The sequence below is a fragment of the Belonocnema kinseyi genome, chromosome 5 (genome assembly GCF_010883055.1).
Source record: "Belonocnema kinseyi isolate 2016_QV_RU_SX_M_011 chromosome 5, B_treatae_v1, whole genome shotgun sequence".
NCBI classification, from domain to species: domain Eukaryota; kingdom Metazoa; phylum Arthropoda; class Insecta; order Hymenoptera; family Cynipidae; genus Belonocnema; species Belonocnema kinseyi.
Genome location: NC_046661.1, coordinates 29,860,962 through 29,879,881, shown reverse-complemented (window position 1 = coordinate 29,879,881; position 18,920 = coordinate 29,860,962). Strand labels below are relative to the sequence as shown.

The window sequence follows — 18,920 nt, the reverse complement described above, 5'->3', positions numbered from 1 at the left end:
GTCGGATAATAAATTATAATAGTGAGGAATCATTTATCTTCAGAAAAATACTGTTCATTTTTAAGAAAGTGCTTTTTACTTAATATATTTTCATAATAACTTAAAAAATTTTTAACTTCTTCAAACTTACTGGTTAGCATTACTGAATAGTTTTTCCGATGACTTCATGCAATTTTGGATCAATGTGAGTAACACAAAAAAATGGCATACTTGAAAACTGTTCCGCGGTATGCTGTCGCATAACGCCCGAGTGCGAGCGCGAGGACTCCCTCTACAACCGGCTCTGTAACTCAATGAATTTCAATTTGTCCATTTTCTTCTTAGACATTTTTCATAGTAAAAAAGTCAAGCTTTCTTTTGAGACTATTTAAAAAAAATCGTAGATGCCTAAATTGCGAAAAAAGTAAAATAAACAATTGATTTATTGAAAAAATTGTTTAAACAATATTTTTTGTCATAAATAATAAAATAGGATGAAAGCGTGTAAAAAGCACTTTCCAAAACCCTCATAAAAATTTTAAATCGCGTAATTAGAAAGGAAGTTACAGGCGTTTGAATCTACCCCTGCAGGCATTGGGGTTGAAAATTCAACCCCCCCCCCCCTTACTTGGGGAGGGTTGGTAATCCTGGTCTATAAGTTTGTGGATTAACTACTGTTGGGTAGGCGAACATATTCCCAGAATTTAGAGACAATCGAAAAACATGACTATTTGAGTTGGGGCAGTTGAGGAATAATGCCCCATATGTTTCACAAACACCAGAGAACTAACTAAGGGAAGAAAAAGAGAAAGTCATAAAAGAGGCTCACGCAGACCATCTCGGCGAACAAAATACACTGGACAAAGCCAATCGTTTAGGACATTGGACAAAAATGGATGAAGAAATAAAAAAGTATGTTAAAACCTGTCCTATCTGTCAGCTCCACAAAACAACAAGAATAAAATATCAAATGGAGAGCATAATACCCGACGTCCCACTGAAGCCTAATGACAAAATCTCATTAGATATCTACGGATCCCTTTCAGAAACGAAACAAGTATATCCTAAGTATACAAGACAGATTAACAAGATACACTCTGTTATTAACCATGAAAGAGGAAACCTCCGAATCTACTGTTACGCAGATGATAGATCATTATATCTACACATTCGGAGCCCCAAAAACAATACTGACGGATCAAGGTCAAAATTTTGTATCCGACATGATGCATCAATTCGAGGAAACACTAAATATCAAACCATTAAAACAACATCCTCCCATCCACAATCTAATGAAAACATCGAGAGGATGCACTCCGAATTAGGTAACTTGATCCGGACAAGAATAGCGGTAAATAATAGAAATTGGGATGAAAATCTGAAATTTGTAAAAATTGTAATAAACACCACAAACAATCAAACTACAGGATTCTCGCCCTGCGAACTCACGTTCGGTAGAGAACTCAACATTGCATCTGCAATCCAACAAAATCCAAGGATTACTTACCAAGACCTGATCGAGAAAAAGAAACGAGAAAAGGAAACAGTACCTAGATTCAAAAATTGTTAAACACCACCCTATCTATAAAATCGGAGACAAAATAGAAGTTAAGAACAATGCCAAGTCGAACAAATTAGATCAAGTTTGGAAATGTCCTTATGAAATTATAAACATTCTGGACAACCTTAAAATTCTAACCAAAAATTAAGTGACCACAGTCCACTTTAATAACACGATGCCATATTTTACAGATGATAATCCTGTGGATCCTTACATTCCTCATACCCATTCGAATAAAAAATGTTCTGCACTTGATCTCTCAAACTCAATAACTCGTTCGACGCTCGAAAACACTAAATTCGCTGGTCTCCGGGTATCAAGAAACGGTAAGGTGCCATAGTTAAGATACGTAACGGATATAGACCCTCTCTAAGTCCACCCCTCCCTCCTGTAACAAACCGCACAAAATATCCCCCCCCCCCACCCATAGCTGTATGTAATTTTTAGTTTCCAGAAATGTTTTGTTAGTTATTGCTTGTAGAATTAGGCAAGGCGTCCGAAAATATTTTTAAACACCTTGATAATAAATATTTATATACTAGCATTTTAATCTTGTAATACTTTTAGCATAGCATTTTTTGTTAACCGAATAAAACAGTATTTCATTCACAAATTTCAAATATTCATCTACTAAATTTTTTAAATACTAGATAAATTTTGAACCTAAGAAGATAAATTCATAACCAAGAAGTGTCATACTTTATATTCCAATCAAAAAAGATGAAACTTATGGAAAAAAGGTAAACCAAAATGACGAATTTTCAACACCCATACCGAAAAAAATCTCTGAGTATATTCTAAGTATTCTCTAGGGTCAGAGCTCAGAGAAATTCTCCGCAGGCACTCAGGTAGATATATTCAAAGGTCCAGGTAGTTCTTTTAAATCTTTTAAAGGCTTTAAAATGTCCTTTCCGAAATTACGATCATAAATGAAAAGTAGAGAGGCTGAAATTGAAATAAGAATTCGATCATAAATAACAAGCTGAGGGACTATATCAATAGAGTAGCCGACACTCAAAGGTCCTTTGTTAAGCTTTCGGATTAAAATTTAGAAGTCGATTTTTTTTAATTACATAGTTAACAGCCTAAAAAATGATATAGTTCGATTCCGCGTAAGCTTTCACCGTCTTAGGTGAGAGAAGTCCCGCGAACCGGCGAACGGCAGGCTCTTATCGTATTCCAGTGGGTGAGAGGAGCGGGCGACCAATGGCATCAAAATCTTTAACCGATTCGGCCGGAAAATGGTGGGAGATTTATAAAAATGTATCACTTCCCTGGCAAAAATTCTGTGATTTACTGTTGCAAAGATACGCCGGGAATACTGCAATAATCTGCCTACAAGCTAAACTTTACTCAAGTAGGCAACAATAGAAAGAACGGGTCGGAATTTTCCTACAGCAAAAATATTTATTAGCGTTGAGATTACGCCCGGAATCTCCCGAATCCGAACTCGTAGCGTTATTGATAAGAGTCCTTACGGCCTGCAATTAAAATGGTTATTCGGTCTGCTAATGTAAGGAATTTTAATGAGTTGTTCGAACGAGCCACCCAAGCTGAGGCTGACAACCTGGAGGAAAACCCGCGTAGGGAAGCGAAAGAGACATCGAGGAAATCGAATACACCCGCCGCCGAGTAACCTTCCACTCTCACCGCCGGCACTCCCCCCAAACGACTTCCTCCGCGTTGTCAACACTGCCCTGGGTCACACTAGCAACGCTCTTGCCCCATACAGCACCCCGAATTAGTTGAAAAACCGAGGGGAAAACTGGTGCGAGCGGAAGCCAAAGGCTGCTCCCGGTTTAAACCCATTCCAGTCTTAAACGCGCTATACACGGATTCCTCCTGCTTACCTCGACTACGCGTCACATTAGATGGTCAGGAAATAGCAGCAGAGATCGATACCCAGGCCTCGGAAAATTTTCTACGGCGTTCGATCCTATCCAATTCCCAGTTTTCCTCATTACGACCCAGCCCACCATACGCTAAATTAGGCACGGTTAATTCGTTCATGAAGCTCGATGGTTGCGTTAACCTCATACCTGAAATCCATGACGAAAAATACCCCTCGGTTTTCCACGTGAGCCCCGAATTACGCGTTGAAATGATTCTAGGTCGCGTTTGGCTTAAGAAATATAACGTCATTCATGACCATGCGGCAGATTCCATTTATTTGGGAATTAAAATTCGGCGGCGCTTGTATTTAGCACCGTTGCCATGTCCGATCGACGTAACCCCTTTTCCAGTACCGAAAGTTAAGCACGAATTTTCACCCAAGTATATACAGGCTTTTAAGGACATTATTCGAGAACACGCGGCCAGCTTTCACTTCGGCGTAAAACGTCTACGACAAACAATGGCCGTGCAACATGTCATCGATTTGAAGGACCCGAGACCTTTTCGCGAACCAGGATTGGGCCATATCAGATCCTAGAGAACACCTCGGGGGAAGTTTACTGGGGTTTGAAAGACGGTACTCCACAAAAGGTCCATGGGGACACCTTGGTGCCGGCACCGCCCCGTGCAATCCCAGCAAAGTTTGTCGTTCACCAAAACTCAAGTGAGTACATATATCGTGGGTACATATTAGAAATATTTTATATAATATTTTAATATTTCGTAAAAACAAATTGTTTCAGTTAAAAATTTTATCTGTTGTGTAAAAATTAAATCCCTTTTTTCAAAGTAATTAATTAATGCTGAGCTTCTGTCATCATTCTTACAATCGTTCTTGTATTCATTTATCCTTGTATCATGTTCCTTTCAGATTGCCCGATATAAACTCCTTTACAACTTTTGCATTTCACACAATAGATTTTGTGTGTTTTAAGACCCTTTTTCAAGAGATCCTTTCCATTCATAAAACATTTAAGATTATCGTGATCAGAGCGCAGAACGACCTTTGATACCAATTTTCTAAAAATGTTTTTCAATTTGCTACTGTATGATGCAATATAAGGTCAAATAAAAAATTTCGTAATTTCCATGCTGTTAAATTCATGTTTATATTGTTATTGATGGTACTATTGTTTCAAATATCAATATTATCTAACCTTTTGTTTATAAATTTTGCAACAAAATTTTTAGGGTAGTCATTCTCCATTAAAGTTCTTTTAACCAGATTTAAGTTTTTATTCCTAAATTCATGTTTGGAAAGTCTAACTGCTCTATCGACGTTTTATAAAACGAGTCAGGTGACCTCATTGTTTACGTTTCGATACCCCCGAAATCAGTCCAAGGTTATTTGAAGGCAACCCCCGACACTGGACTGAAAGCGAGTTTGGTGTAGTTGAATAATCAAGCAAAGAATAATAATTTTTAACCAAAAAGTTGCACTTTGATAAAATAATGAAATTTTTATTAAATTTTTAATTAAACAAATAAATTTCCAAAAATACAGCTGAATTTTCATGCAAAAAAGAGTCTAGTTGACTTTTCAAGATCAAAATATGAATTTTATAACCAAAAATAAGTGTCTAAAAATAGTTAAATTTTCAACAAAAAGAGAATTTCAAACTGAACAGTTGCATTTTTATCCCAGAAAAATGAAATTTCTACTAAAACAGGTGAATCTTAAATTTTGAAAAAAGTTGAATTTTCATTATAAAATGTTTCAATTGACTTTTCAACAACGAAAAATACGAATTTTAAGCAGAAAGTACATTTTCTAGGGAACAGTTTAATGTTCAACAGAATAGTTGAATTTTTAACCATGAAAGATGCAATATTTCTTCTTAAAATATGAACTTTGAAACCAAAAATTAAATATTAAAAAAAAAAAGAGTTTTCATCCAAAAAAGGTTTCAGTCGACTTATCTGCAACAAAAAAATTATTTTCAAACAAAAGGTTAATGTTCTACGAAGAGTTTAATTTGTAACCCAATAAGATGAATTTTTTCACAAAACAGTTCAATTCGCAACCGAAAAGGATGTCTTTTCAAGATAATTGTCAAAGTTTCAACCAAATAATAAAATTTATAACTAAAAAGATGTTCTTCAGGAGAAAGTTTTTGCGAATTTTCAAAAATTCCGTACTTGAGTGACAGAACCCCCCCTCCCCAAACCCTGGAGGTGTTACATAATTTAAGTGTCGTCCCTAAGGTTTAAATTCAGAAAATTGATTTTTTCAATATACGTTTTTGTATAATAACAAGGCCGATTCTATTTGCAATTCATATTTCAGAATGCCTGCAAAATAATAAAAAACTGAAAATGATTTTTTCTTTAATATTATGCAATTGGAAATTAAGGCCGATCGGTAACCAAATTTTTTTTCATTTTCGGAGACAAAAAGTATAGAGGCAACTTCAGATTTGGGACAACTCCCAACATGACAGTTGTTCTATATAGTTCAAAGAAAATTTGTGGAATATTTTAGATAGATTTATTAAAAATGCCTGACATATGTACTTTGTAAAATAGTACGCGAGTTGGATGAGTTTATGATCCCACAGCTCAACTTTATTTGCGCGTCAATGATAAAATGTTTTTTATTTATATATTTTTTTAAAGTTGTAACTATATTATTCAGATTCTTTTCGCGAGTGTAGAAAGATAAATATGACAGTAGAAAATGTATAAGTACAGAAACAAATAATGGAAAAAATGCCCATACATTTTATTATAATTATAAGAAAATAATTATTACTTAAGTGAGAATTCTACGAAAATTGTATGAGGAAGAGATGATTTGTACAATTTTCTTTATGTATTTATTAATAAGTCTACGTGTTTACTTTTGTTACAATCTAAAAGCAAACAGTATTTAATAAATGCTCATATATTGTAAAAATAAATATTTTCTCTTTTATTTTCAATCGTTTTCATAAATCAGTCAAGTATGTCTTTTTATTTTATTTGATGCATCGACCACCTTCGAACTTTATTTACGCACTTAATTTTCGTACTTAAAAACGAATTACTTTATACGGCATTTTTTAAAATAAGCATTTAAATGGCGTATAAAAAATATATATTTTAATTAACAATAGTATGAAATTTTCAGAAGAACCACCTACGGTCTGCCGTACCCTGCCGATGAAAAAGGATTTAAAACGCACTCGCGAACGGCACTGGATCGCCAATGCGTTTTCAGAGGCTGTTTGTGCTGATTTTCAGCACCTCAACCGCACTGAGAATTGATGGGCAGGTCATATAATGTTCCTATTGTATTCGCAACGTACCGGGCGGACAGAGTTATTTACTGTACTTGGCTGCAACCAAACAGATTCTCGTTTTAGAATTTTCTTCAAATTATTAACACTTTTATTTAATTTATAAATTTTCTCATTATACATATTTACAATTATAACGTATATACTAATATACTACTTTGAAGTTGAATTCAAAAATGTTGTCTCTTTTGGCGTATCTGGTTCCATTGACTAGATACGTTATATTCACTCCAATTTTAAACATCCAAAAGAAAACGTTAGATATCTGAAATAATCGAAACTTTATTTTAATGAATAACGATCGATCATACAAAAAATGATCACAAAGGCTCTTACTACAAAAAAGAACCCCAAAAATTGATCACGATCGTTCAAGGGCTGGAATAATTTAATTCTGTCACATACAGTATTCTACTAATTCACAATATTTTGCCGCTCCATATATTTTTTAATACACTCCGGAATCACGAAATTCTGTGGATTTTGTTCCATCAAACAAGCAAGCAGTCTAGGGACAGAAAGTATAGTTCCAGATATCACACCTGGAAAATCCCTGCCATTTTTTGTTTGAAACGCGATAAGTAAACGTTTACTAATAAAATCTCCACATGCAGAAATGAAACCGACTTCAACATACTGTTGGTTAAAAGTAGACCAAATTTCGAATGAAACCCTAAGGCTCTCCCAAGATCGCAATTCAGATGCAGATCTCATTACAATTCTGTAGTGGATTCCGAGTCTCTCATAAATTTGTATAGTCTTCCGTAAAAGGTTTTCAAATTCAGCTTGGTATTCTTCGCTTCCAGACACTTTGACCATCGAGAAAGCGTATGCGGCAGAAGATTGGCATACAGTGAAGAGACCAACATGGGCTGTCTCATGAGGAAATGGCGTATATTGCCTCCCAGTAGCGAAATATCTCAGTGGAAAGTTGTTCGAATTGATTAATTGTTTCGCATGCATTGTGAGAAACGAAACCAAACTGGCACCACCCACAAGATGTATTCGACTATGTGAGTTTCTTTCGATCTTAGAGTTGTTTGCAAGGATAAAAGACTCGGTCGGGTCTTCGTGATTCAAACCTGAACCCTCCAGCACGATACTACGGCCGAAGTCCAAACCTGAAAAAGATTTTAATGTAATTTTATAAAAACATTTTATTTAACAATTTTTTTGCAATTTATATTTAATTTCTAGAGAATGTATGGTGAATGGAGAGATGTCAACTACCATAGCTCACTTACCACACACGGTTCTGCTGCAATGACAAAAACCAAAAAGTGCAACAATGTTTCTGTTTATTTTGTACCTTCAATTTCTTATAAGTATTTTTGATAAAAACCAAAATCTTCGCATCAGCCATATTTAAAAAAATAAATGTTCGATTTATTTAAATCGAAGTTTTCTGTTTTTCTTGAAACGAAAACGAATGACAAAAAATAAAGATATATAAATTCTTCATTGGAAACATTTCTACAAGAAGACCCCTTTCCTAATTCTTAATATATATATCAAGAAATATATATATATATTTAATATTATCAGCTTAGGATAAGAAGGTTTTTGTGTTAAAAACCATGTGAACAAGAGCGCATACCTAGCTTTCCTACCAAAAATTATTCTGTCGAGAGCAAGAAATAAGAAAAAAATTAAAGTAAGTATAAAAAAGCTTCAAAATTATTTTATACATTCATACAACCTGAAAAAAAAACATTCCAAATCAAGCGGCATCTAATACCTCAATTTTCCGGGCTAAATAACTTTCTTGGCTAGAAATTTATTTATCATAAAATCAAATACTTCAATTTTTTGCCAATAAAATCTAATAGTCGTTTATATATTACGTAAAGCTTTTAAGGAAGAGATAAAGAGGAGTTGTTCGAGCAAATATAAGTGATATTATTTTAAATGTGAGAATTAAAAAAAAAGAATAATCGTAGGGAGAAGTAAAAGAAATTATTTATTGGCCAATAAAGAGAGGTTGAAAGTTTTAAAACATTAACAAATTTAACAATTTTTTGAAATTATGATGTAAAAATTATTGAATATTTTTTATGTGTGCATTTTTCGATAGGAAGTAAACACATCAAATAATATTTTAGACCAAATAATTTCTTAGCACATTTCAAAATAATCGAAAAAATGCGTGAGACGAGATTATGCGAGAAAAGTAAGTTCTCTCGGTGTAGAATTATTAAAAGCAATCAGTTTTTTGTAACTTTAAAAAATAAAGATGTTTCTCTATACGAAACTAGAAAAGATACGTGGAAGATTTTTTTTTAATTTGACATAAGATTTCCATTAAACATGTAACAAAAGTTCACATGCCTTTCGAAATTAAAGGTCAAGCTTCGACAATTGTAATTTGGTGATTGTGAATACTCTTTTTTTAATGCTCCTTTGGCTTTAACTTAGGCATTCTCATCACGCGTCTCGTTGCTCACACTCGATTAAAATATGTCCGAATCGCGAACTTTTCTATACTATGTTTAACTCTATTATATCCGTATTAAATGAATATTATATTTATTTCTGTAACTCGATCTGGGACTAATTATTCAGGTATTGCAAAATAATGTACAAATTTTATTTCTTATGATTACATTAATGTTTGTTATTTATTTTGCACTAATTTTTATTCTCATTTACCCTGAAAATTGTATTATTTCAATAAATTCATATGATTAACAATTCATAATATGCATTGATATTGAAACAGATGTTTTCATTGTCTTGTTTTTATAATTTAGAAAGTGCGCACGCTGTAAAAAACAATTTTGTTAATTAATACTTTATTACACTTTGTGCCGAGTTTCCAAAAACTTTTGTTCATTAATTTTTGCGATAACTTGTGTTGTTTTTCTAAAAAATAAGTTATGTGTTCAGAAATTAAAAAATGCAGCCTTGTTTCCAGGCTGACAAAAACTTTCAAGTTAGCTAAAAAAAATCTTTAGATAATTGCAGTTTTCAATATACCCCTACCAACGTTATAATTAAAGTGACTATTTTCTTTTCGGCACATTTCGAGGAAATGTTAAAATTGTTAATAAAAAAATAACTAAGGTTGAACTATAGCTTATTTATTAAACAATAGGGGGTGCCAATAAATTTTCAATCTAAAGCACTATATGCAATTCTTGGCACCCCCTAATAGGAATTGGCTTGTATTTTCTTGCAATAATTTCTATTCTTGCCAATCGGAAAAAGTATGATTATGTTCGTTTGTTGTTTTTTAAAATTCAGAATGAAAGACTGAATCAAAGGTAAAAATAATAGTTTAAAATCAATTACTGGCGCTGTACTTAAAAGAAGTAAGTAATTATATTTAATGGTATGTTATTTAGAAATAAAAGTATATTCGCAACTTAGCGATGTAGACTTAACCATAAATTAGTCTAAGGTATCACTCACAACTAGTCAGTCCAAAAAAATTATTTTTTAACACTTATAAAAATGCATTTAATAATAATAAGGTTGATTTGAATAGTGTAGAGAGGAAAGAAGTATTTTGTAATGGATCATAGACATTCAGCCAGAATCTCTTGTGCGCATGCTCCACATGCGTACTTGAGCCGTCGACAGAAGAAGTGCGCCTGTGGGGCATGTGCACAAGAGAGTCTGGGTAAGTCTTCTGACTGGTTCAACGCATGCGCTTTCAGTCGTGGTAGGTCCGTTGCACATCGAGGTTTTTCCTTTTCGTGTTTTTTTTTAAATTTTTGAAGTGCGAACGAAGAGTATATTCCGTTTTATCAGGTGCATAAAAAATCTGAGATCCCAGTGATCCCTATAGGGCTGGCCGTAGCACGTTATTTTTCCTAAAAATCCCGTGCTCGGTTGGCCTAACCTGTAACTTGACCGGCGACGGTTCGCACGCGATGCCACGTGTTCACGGGCGGCATTTAAATCCCTTTGCATTTTTTGTCCCTTTTGTTTTTATTGGCCGGCTTTTTCAAGCCGATGGAGGCAGGACATGGCTGCTAGTACCGGATCGGTATTAGAGGACACGGGTGGTCGGCCACCTGAATTTGAAGAGGGTAACATGGATACATCCACCCTCGATGAGAACACCCAGCAAGGGTTGCAGGCCCTTTTATCCCTCCAGTATGGTCCCAACGAGGAATCTCCTGATGAAGGGTTTCGGAAGGTAAGAGCCCGAAATAAAAATCATGTTCGCGAGGGCGAATTTTCCCAGAATGTTTCTCAGACCAAGCGACACAAATCACGCGACATCACCGATCCCACTTTAGTTCCTCTCCCCGATAGCAACGATAATTTTCACACAGATACACACAGAATACCTCAAACAAACATACAATCACTCAAATCCTCTAACTCAGACACATCTCAATCAACAAACACTCCATCCCCAATCTCAAAACTTCAACCTATCACAACAAATCTCTAAAGCCATAAAGGGCCCCTTCACCCATCTCCGATACAGCGAAAGAAGCAAGGTCATCGTTAAGCGGGATCTTGCTTCTGGACGGGCCAAGCAAAACCTAAATCCCATTGACCTACAGTAAATTCTTCAGCTTTCATTACAGAGAAGCTGTCTTACACGTGGAAAGCGATGGATTTGGCAAGTTAAACGTAACTTTAAAATCTTTTAAAGAAGCAAATAAATTTTTAGATCAACTTTTAAATCATCAACTCTAGACTTCTCCTCCTATCCGAAAATAGCACAATCTCAATTATTACAAGTATTATAGAAGCCATAACCGGCCTTATTTCATTCCTCAGATCTGACTGCTCCTACAATGAAAGGGAAAAACAAAACTTGTTCGACCGTATTCTGACTGGCGTTACTTCTATTTCGACTTCCTTACCTTTAACTAAAAATAGCGAAAATAAATAAATTAAGAATCGTGCAGTGGAATTGTCGCAGAGCTTTTAATAAGAAGGGTGACCTTCAAAATATTTCCGATGACTACGACATAATTTTATTACCTGAAACATTCCTTAAACCTGAAAAAACCTTTTTATTAAAAATTTTCAATCTTATTAGATCCGATAGACTGTCTAATAGGGGCGAAGGCCTCGCGATAACCATCAAGGAAGGCATCAACTTCTCTAGAATATCTTCAATAACTAATATAGAAAATAGTCTTGAAACTGTAGCAGTTTCTATTAAATCCTCCAAAGGAGAATTCTTGATCGTCTCAGTCTATAGAGTGCCTTCTTCGGATAAAGTCATTAAATCTAATACCTAGTCTATACTCTTTAATTTCATCTTAGCGATTAACTATGGAACAGTCTTCAGAGGGGTTGACTTTAACAGTCACCACCCCTCATGGGGGAGCTCGCACAGTTGCCTCAACGGTGTGGAGCTCTGTTCCTCATTAGACCAATCAGACTTCATGTGTCTGAACACTGGCAAAGACACCTTTGCCAGCCGTCCAGGCCAATCGCCTTCGATATTAGACGTCTCATTCGTTACTCCTAACTTATTCACTATCTGTTCCTAGGATGTTTGGCATGACTCCATGGGGAGTGAACACTACCCGATGGTCACAAGCCTAGGTCTCACCATTCCCATTTCACCGTTTTTCTCACACAAATATAAACTAAAAAGAATAGATTGGCTTAACTTTTGAAGGAATTTATCGGAATTTGTTAAAGACAATGAAGCAACCTTTCTCAATCCATCTTTGGACCCCCTCTTTAGTTATAATCGATTCACTGAAGGTGTAGACAAAGCGATTACTTCTGCCTGCCCCCCTTCCGCCCCTATTGGACATAATAATCTAAATTCAAATCACCCAAGCAGTAAACCTTTTTTCTCAGCCCCTTGGTGAGACGAAGCAAGTGCCAGTGCTGTCGCTGAAAGAAGGCGAACCACCAGGACGTACATACATATCAAAACTTATCCAAATTATTTAGTAATGAAAAGAACAGAGGCGAAAGCCACTCACTTTTAAGGAAGCACGAGAGAATTCCTTTAGAAAATTTTGCGACTCCTTAGATAGAATGACACCTATTTCCAGAGTCTGGAGAGTTGTCAAATCCTTAAAAAATAGATTCACTCAACCGGCTGTGCCATCTTGTTCGGCGGATAGAGAAGTTATAGCCAAACTCCATCAATTAATCGATGAAACCACTCCTCCAACAGTTTTTTATGACAACTTCCCTTCGGATTTTAGGTCCAACGAATTTCTCGAGGCTCCTTTCTCTGAAGCGGAGTTAGAAATAGCTATTTCCTCACTCAAAACTAAATCCTCTCCAGGCTTAGATAAAGTAGATTACAATATAATTCGTAATTTTCCACAAACAGCAAGATTGACCCTTCTCGAAATCTATAATAATATACTTATCTCCGGCCTATTCCCATCGTCGTGGAACAATTTTCTAGTCATATTCATTCCAAAATCAACTCCCGGCAATTTTCGACCTATTTTACTCGTATCTTGCCTTTTTAAACTTATAGAAAAACTTATATACATGAGACTTATCTGGTATCTTGAACACAACGTTGTTTTATCACCTTCACAATTCGGTTTCAGAAAGGAAAAATCTTGCGCTGACAATTTGGCTATTTTGACGACAAAGCCTTTCCAGGCTTCTGGAAAGGCTTTGTCAAAAAAGAAGTCACAGCCGTCCTTTTTTCTAGATATGAAAGGAGCCTTCTTGAGTGTCATCCCCCACATACTGGTGGAAGACCTTTGGGAGTTAGGCATCCCTAAAAACATAGTTAAATTCGGATACAATTCCACTGCATGTAAAAATATTTATTTCCAGATCAATGGCGAATTGGTCGGTCCTAGAATTAGCACGGTGGGACTTCCAAGGACCCAGATCATTGTGTCGCTTCTCACCAAAGATGTGCAGATATTCTTTCTCATTTTCTTGACCAAAGAGGTCTTGGAATATGCCCGGAAAAAACCAAGCTATTACTTTTCAAAAAATTGAAATTAGATTTCATTAATGATTCACTTTCTCTTACGTTAAATAATATTCAAATTTATCCTTCAGAAACATTGAGATTCCTCGGAATTGTATTGAACTTTGAATTTTCATTAGACGCCCACTTTGCTTATTTGACCGAAAAATGCCGAAAGATATTAAATATCTTTAAGGTACTCAAAAGTGTCCGATGGGGAGCAGATCCATATGTTCTTTTACGAATTTGCGATTCACTCATCAGAAGCTGTATAGATTACGGTTCTCACATTTTTACTTTTACACGCGAAAAGCTCTTCGATAAATTAGAAAAGATCCGGAATCAGGCTTTAAGATTAGCTATCGGCTACAGAAAAAGCACATCGATTAACGTTATGTTAGCAGAAAATTGTGAACCTCCCTTTAAAAAAAAGGCTTTTGTTATTTAGCAAAGAAATATATTTTAAGATCATTTTCCGTCCTTAACGACCCCCAACCAGACAGCCTAGAGGGTCTTTGGAACTCGACAGATAGAACTAATAGTTATCGCATTAGACACTTTTGTACTTTTTAGAGCTTTTGACAAAATCGACAATTTTAAAAATGAAATTCGCAGGTCATATACCCATCCCTATTTTGAATATTCTTATACAGATCACTTATTCGTGCCTCAGGTCGAGCTTGGTTTTGGTCGCTTACTCCAAGACTGCCCGGATCCAGAGGCTCTTTTATAAGATCATGCGGATCTCAATTATCATAACTTTACTCAATTTTATACGGATGGGTCCAAGTCGGAAAATGTCGAAACCGCAGGATTTGACTTCGTCTAAACTTTGAATGGAACTATCCGTTCATGAAAAACTTCTAAATTTGCTACCATTTTGTCCATTGAAGCGTATGGGCACAGGGGAATTCGAGGAAATGAGCAAGCGGATCAAGCCGCCAAATCGGCTGCTTGTGACGGCACTCTTCTTCAAGTTTCTCTTCCCAGCTCAAATTTTTTTAGCTCAGCACGAAAATCTCTTTTAGACAGCTGTAAAGATTACTACACTAAAGTAGGGGAAAAAAAGGGTGTCCATTATACTCAAAGTTTTTACTATGATAGGCAGAAACCCTGGTTTGCTTCTTTCGTTTCACCAAGAGAGTGGATAGTCTCTCTTTGTCGCATGAGAAGCAACCACTATTCCCTTAATGCTAGTCTGGCCCGCAAGCATATTATAGACTCAGGTCAGTGTTCTTGCGATCCAGACATTAACGAAGACCTGGACCATGTTCTCTGGGCTTGCCCTCGCTTCGATAACATTCGAGGCAACCTTATTGGAGCCCTATCTAGAACCCTAAGGTGTCCTCCACCCCTTTGCAGATTTCAAATTTTGGTACATCCCTCCCTCTGAGTCGTCACACATATTTTCAAATTCTTGAAAGATGTGAACCTAAAAATTTTATTTTTTATTTTATAATTGAATTTTTAGGCTAACGAACTAATTTCTGTTATTTTTTCAGTTTCTAATATATCTTGCGGTAAATAAAGCTTAGAATTTTATACCCTGTTATATTAGCACTGTACATATTAGTATTACATTTATCCCATACAATTTTTGACATTAATTTTATTCTCAAAGCCTGCAGTTCGCCTTAACCGTACCAACAATTGCGTACATTACCCTGCGCATTCCATGAAAAAATTCTTAATACAAGATTTGTAGCTCTTTTTCGGCTGAACAACTTTCGTCGATTCATTTTTTTTTTTGTCATAAACTATGCGTCCTATAAAAAAATGATTAATTCATATTTGTATCTCTTTTTTGGGTGCAAAACATTATGCATTTATTTTTCACGTAGCTTATGTCGTTTATCCAAAAATTAACTTTTTAATGACTTTTCTAAATAAAACAAAAACTAAGCAACATGGAATTTTTTATTTTACATTTATTTTTTGTACAATCATCCAATTAAATGATTACTTCAAATAATACCGTGTTTACTGACTACAGCAATAACAAAGAGAACAACACCGACGTGAAAACTATTTGTTCTGACTCAGGGAATTCAAAACGTCGACATTTGATGGAATCAGCGAAAGTCATTTTTCACATAAAGCCAATTGTCTTTTGTTCAATCAACTTTCAATCAATTCAATCAATTCAATCAATTAATTTTGTTCATTTAACCCTTTTGTGGATGCCAAAAGAGATATCCAAACAAATTTTTTAAAATCGTGTACTATCCTGATAGGATAATACAGCATATGTTACGTTATGTATGGGCGATAATTTTAAGTTACATAAAGAATGTCAAGATTTTATGAGAAAATGCTCCTGACCTTGAAAGTTATTTAGCCGCATGAACTTTCAGGATGTCCTCCTTATGGAATTAAAAAATTCAGCAAAAACTTGAAATGGACTTGGTCAGCCTGTAAGGCCTTTAAAGCAATCAGATAAAATATCTCTTTTCCACACCTTTGTACCATTTATTGCAATTTGGAACTAAAGAACTAAAACAAGAAGATTTTATTCAACATAATCTGATACAATTGCTATCAAACAGAATACCTATTCCAATGCTAGCTGAAAAAAGTATATCGCTCACTTGTAAGGACATGTGTCATGCGTTAATCTATACATTTTTTAAATAACGATATTCAATGACTGAAAAATCATAAATATTATTCCGTTTGTGTATTTCTTAACTCCACACAGTATCTGCCGGTCCTGATAATATCAAAATGCTCTTCGTTACTTTTGTCGTTTTATGCACCAGGCCCTCCAAGCATCGATACACTTGCTTCTTACCAAATTTTAATGGCTTTGGTACCAAGTTCTAGACACGTCCACTGATGGTGCCACATTTTCCCGCAAAAAAGACAAGTCTGTCGTCAATTATGCGACGCACACGAACGCTTTATGAATGTTGGCGTCTTATCATTATCAGCAGACTTGTGCTGGTTCTTCATACACAAAGCCACCAAAACTTTATAACAAGCAGGTACATAGAGGCTTGGAGGACCTGATATGCACTTTGCAAAGAGAGTTTACATTTACACTTACAAATACTGCTACCATCCCTGCCCATGAAGAAGCACTGAAAAAGCACTGGTGAACGGGACTGGGCCGTCAGTGCCTGTTTTTGCTGATTTTCAGCACCTAAACCGCACTGGGAAGTGATAGACGGTCATATAATGATCCTATTGTATTCATCACGTACCAATACCTGGCCGCAACCAAACCGAATCCCTTTTTAGAATTTTTTTAAAATTATTCAGATTTTTGTTTAATTTCTGCATTTTCTCATCATACATATTTTTAATTATAACTTGTATACTGATATACTACTTTGAAGTTGAATTAAAAAATGTCGGTTTTGGCGTATCTCATTCCATTTACGAGATACGTTATATTCATTCCAATTTTAAACATCCAAAAGAAAAAGTTATAGATCTGAAATAATCGAAACCCGTAGATTCTGAATTTCTAACCTTCTCGTAGATAATTTCAAAATTTTAAATTTAGATTTTTAATTCCTGTCAGCTGGACTTGGTAGCTTATTCGCATTAGCATAGGCACACCGATTTTCCATAAAAATATAGTACACACCACTAATACATCTTTTCAAAGACCTTACAGACTAGATTTATTGGGTGAAGATAACTTTTTAGAAATTTAAATAGAGACTTGGAGGCGAACTCAGATATAGAAAACTAGCGGTACAGGTAGTGTTGAAGAAAAAGCACTAAGTTGGCACTGACCAGTGCGGTTTATTTGCTTTTTCAGTGCGTTTCTATCAGCAGGGATTAAACTGAATTTCTTCCGTCGCAGAAAATTTAACTTTTTGCGCCTCAGATAATTTCTAGGCGCATAAGATTGTCTCTTTCCCACTCACAAATATGCCTTTAAATGTAGCCTTACTGCATAAGTATACAAAATGGTTGGTTTTCATAGTACCTCAAGTTCTAAAATCCTTCGAACTGAAGATTTTAAATTCTCTATTGTTGCTGTTTTCTTACCTGCAATTCTAATCATATCCTCGCGGAGGATGTCTGCTGAAAATGCCAAAGCACTAAGTTCAAAAACTGCAGCGTCATTGCATAAATAACATTTCAGTGGGTTTGCGTACTTCAGGAGCCCGAGATTCCTCCCAATTTCGAGATGACTCTGTCTCTCGTTTTCAGGAAGATTCGAATTTTCACCAACAATTTTCAAAACTAAGGGTACATCTTTTGGTGTTCTATCATCAATATCATTGGGTAATTTAAGAGCCCTCAGGACAACAGAATCTTCTAGATCCCAAAGAGCATCTTTAATCATCTTTAAATCTTGCTTGAGAACTTTTCCCTGTATTTTAAGAGCCACGATCTCCTTTTCTTCCCCCTGCGTCAGTTCCTTTTTCTTCTTCAAATCCTCAATTCTCTTGCCAATCTCCATTCTTCGATGTTCTAGGGCTCGCCTGTTCACATCTACATATTTGTAAAAATCCCAAGTTTCTTTTAACTCAGGAGCGTCAATTTTGAATCCACGCAGATCAAGATCTCTTTTTAGTTTATCCAAATCAGCGAAACGTCTGTCGAAATCAAGATACGGAGAAAGGAACGCAAAAGTATCAGTAGCCTTATTGCCCGCAATGAAGAGAGTAGAACCATAATTTCTAGAAGACAAGAATCCTTTGAGAGTCTTTAAAACATCAGGAAGTCGTTTAACTTTATTAATGAAACACGCCATTTTGATTTTTTAAATCAGAATCGAACAAATTTATTATTAATTTAACTTTTAATTCTTGGAACTTTAGATTTCATTTCGACATCATCGTCAAGTGGATATTTTGATTTTAAAGTCTCGATCTTTCTTTTCTTGGGTTGTACGAAGTTGCCTTGTCCTGCTGCTCGCTCAGAGTCCTCAATACTGTACGGTATTAGTTCGAGGGCTTTCAATCTTCTTTTGTGAACTTTTGTAGAAAAGTGATCCTCTAAAGCTCTTGGATTAATGAAATATCTCCTAAAAATAAAAATTAATTCCAAGTGAATACACAATATTAATATTTTCAGAGCATTTAAAAAGTATAGTTTTTGGTAAAAAAAAAAAAACACGCGCTAATATTTATCTGGCGCTCCGCGCTCGGTTTTTGCATTACCCTCCACATTTTTGCACAGACCACAATGCGAAATTTTCTACATTGTATGTTAAAAACTATTATACTAGTATCAAATTCCTATTACAATTTCTTTTTGTGTGTACCTTGGTTTGGCACTGCCTATTCAGATATTGCAAAATAATGTTAACATTTTATTTTTCCTGATCCTAATAGGACCCTGTTGTGGTTGTTTAATCCTTTTCCCTTTT

The 18,920-nt window shown here is 35.3% G+C and overlaps 2 protein-coding genes across 2 annotated transcripts in view; both read right to left on the bottom strand.

Moving 5' to 3' along the window:
• Positions 1–6,973: 6,973 nt before the first annotated feature.
• Positions 6,974–18,329, bottom strand: LOC117172514 (serine--tRNA synthetase-like protein Slimp). Its single transcript, XM_033360530.1, has 2 exons — positions 17,591–18,329; positions 6,974–7,832 (listed from the first exon to the last, which is right to left on the bottom strand). Exons 1-2 carry the CDS (start codon positions 18,300–18,302, stop codon positions 7,126–7,128), a joined length of 1,419 nt encoding a protein of 472 aa, XP_033216421.1. The 5' UTR covers positions 18,303–18,329; the 3' UTR covers positions 6,974–7,125.
• LOC117172515 (zinc finger protein 593 homolog) overlaps positions 18,304–18,920 on the bottom strand; it is a 30,186-nt gene continuing 29,569 nt past the window's right edge. Inside the window, exon 3 of the mRNA XM_033360533.1 lies at positions 18,304–18,575. Coding sequence (XP_033216424.1) covers positions 18,344–18,575 — 232 coding nt within the window. The 3' untranslated portion in view covers positions 18,304–18,343. The remainder of the gene's footprint in view (positions 18,576–18,920) is intronic.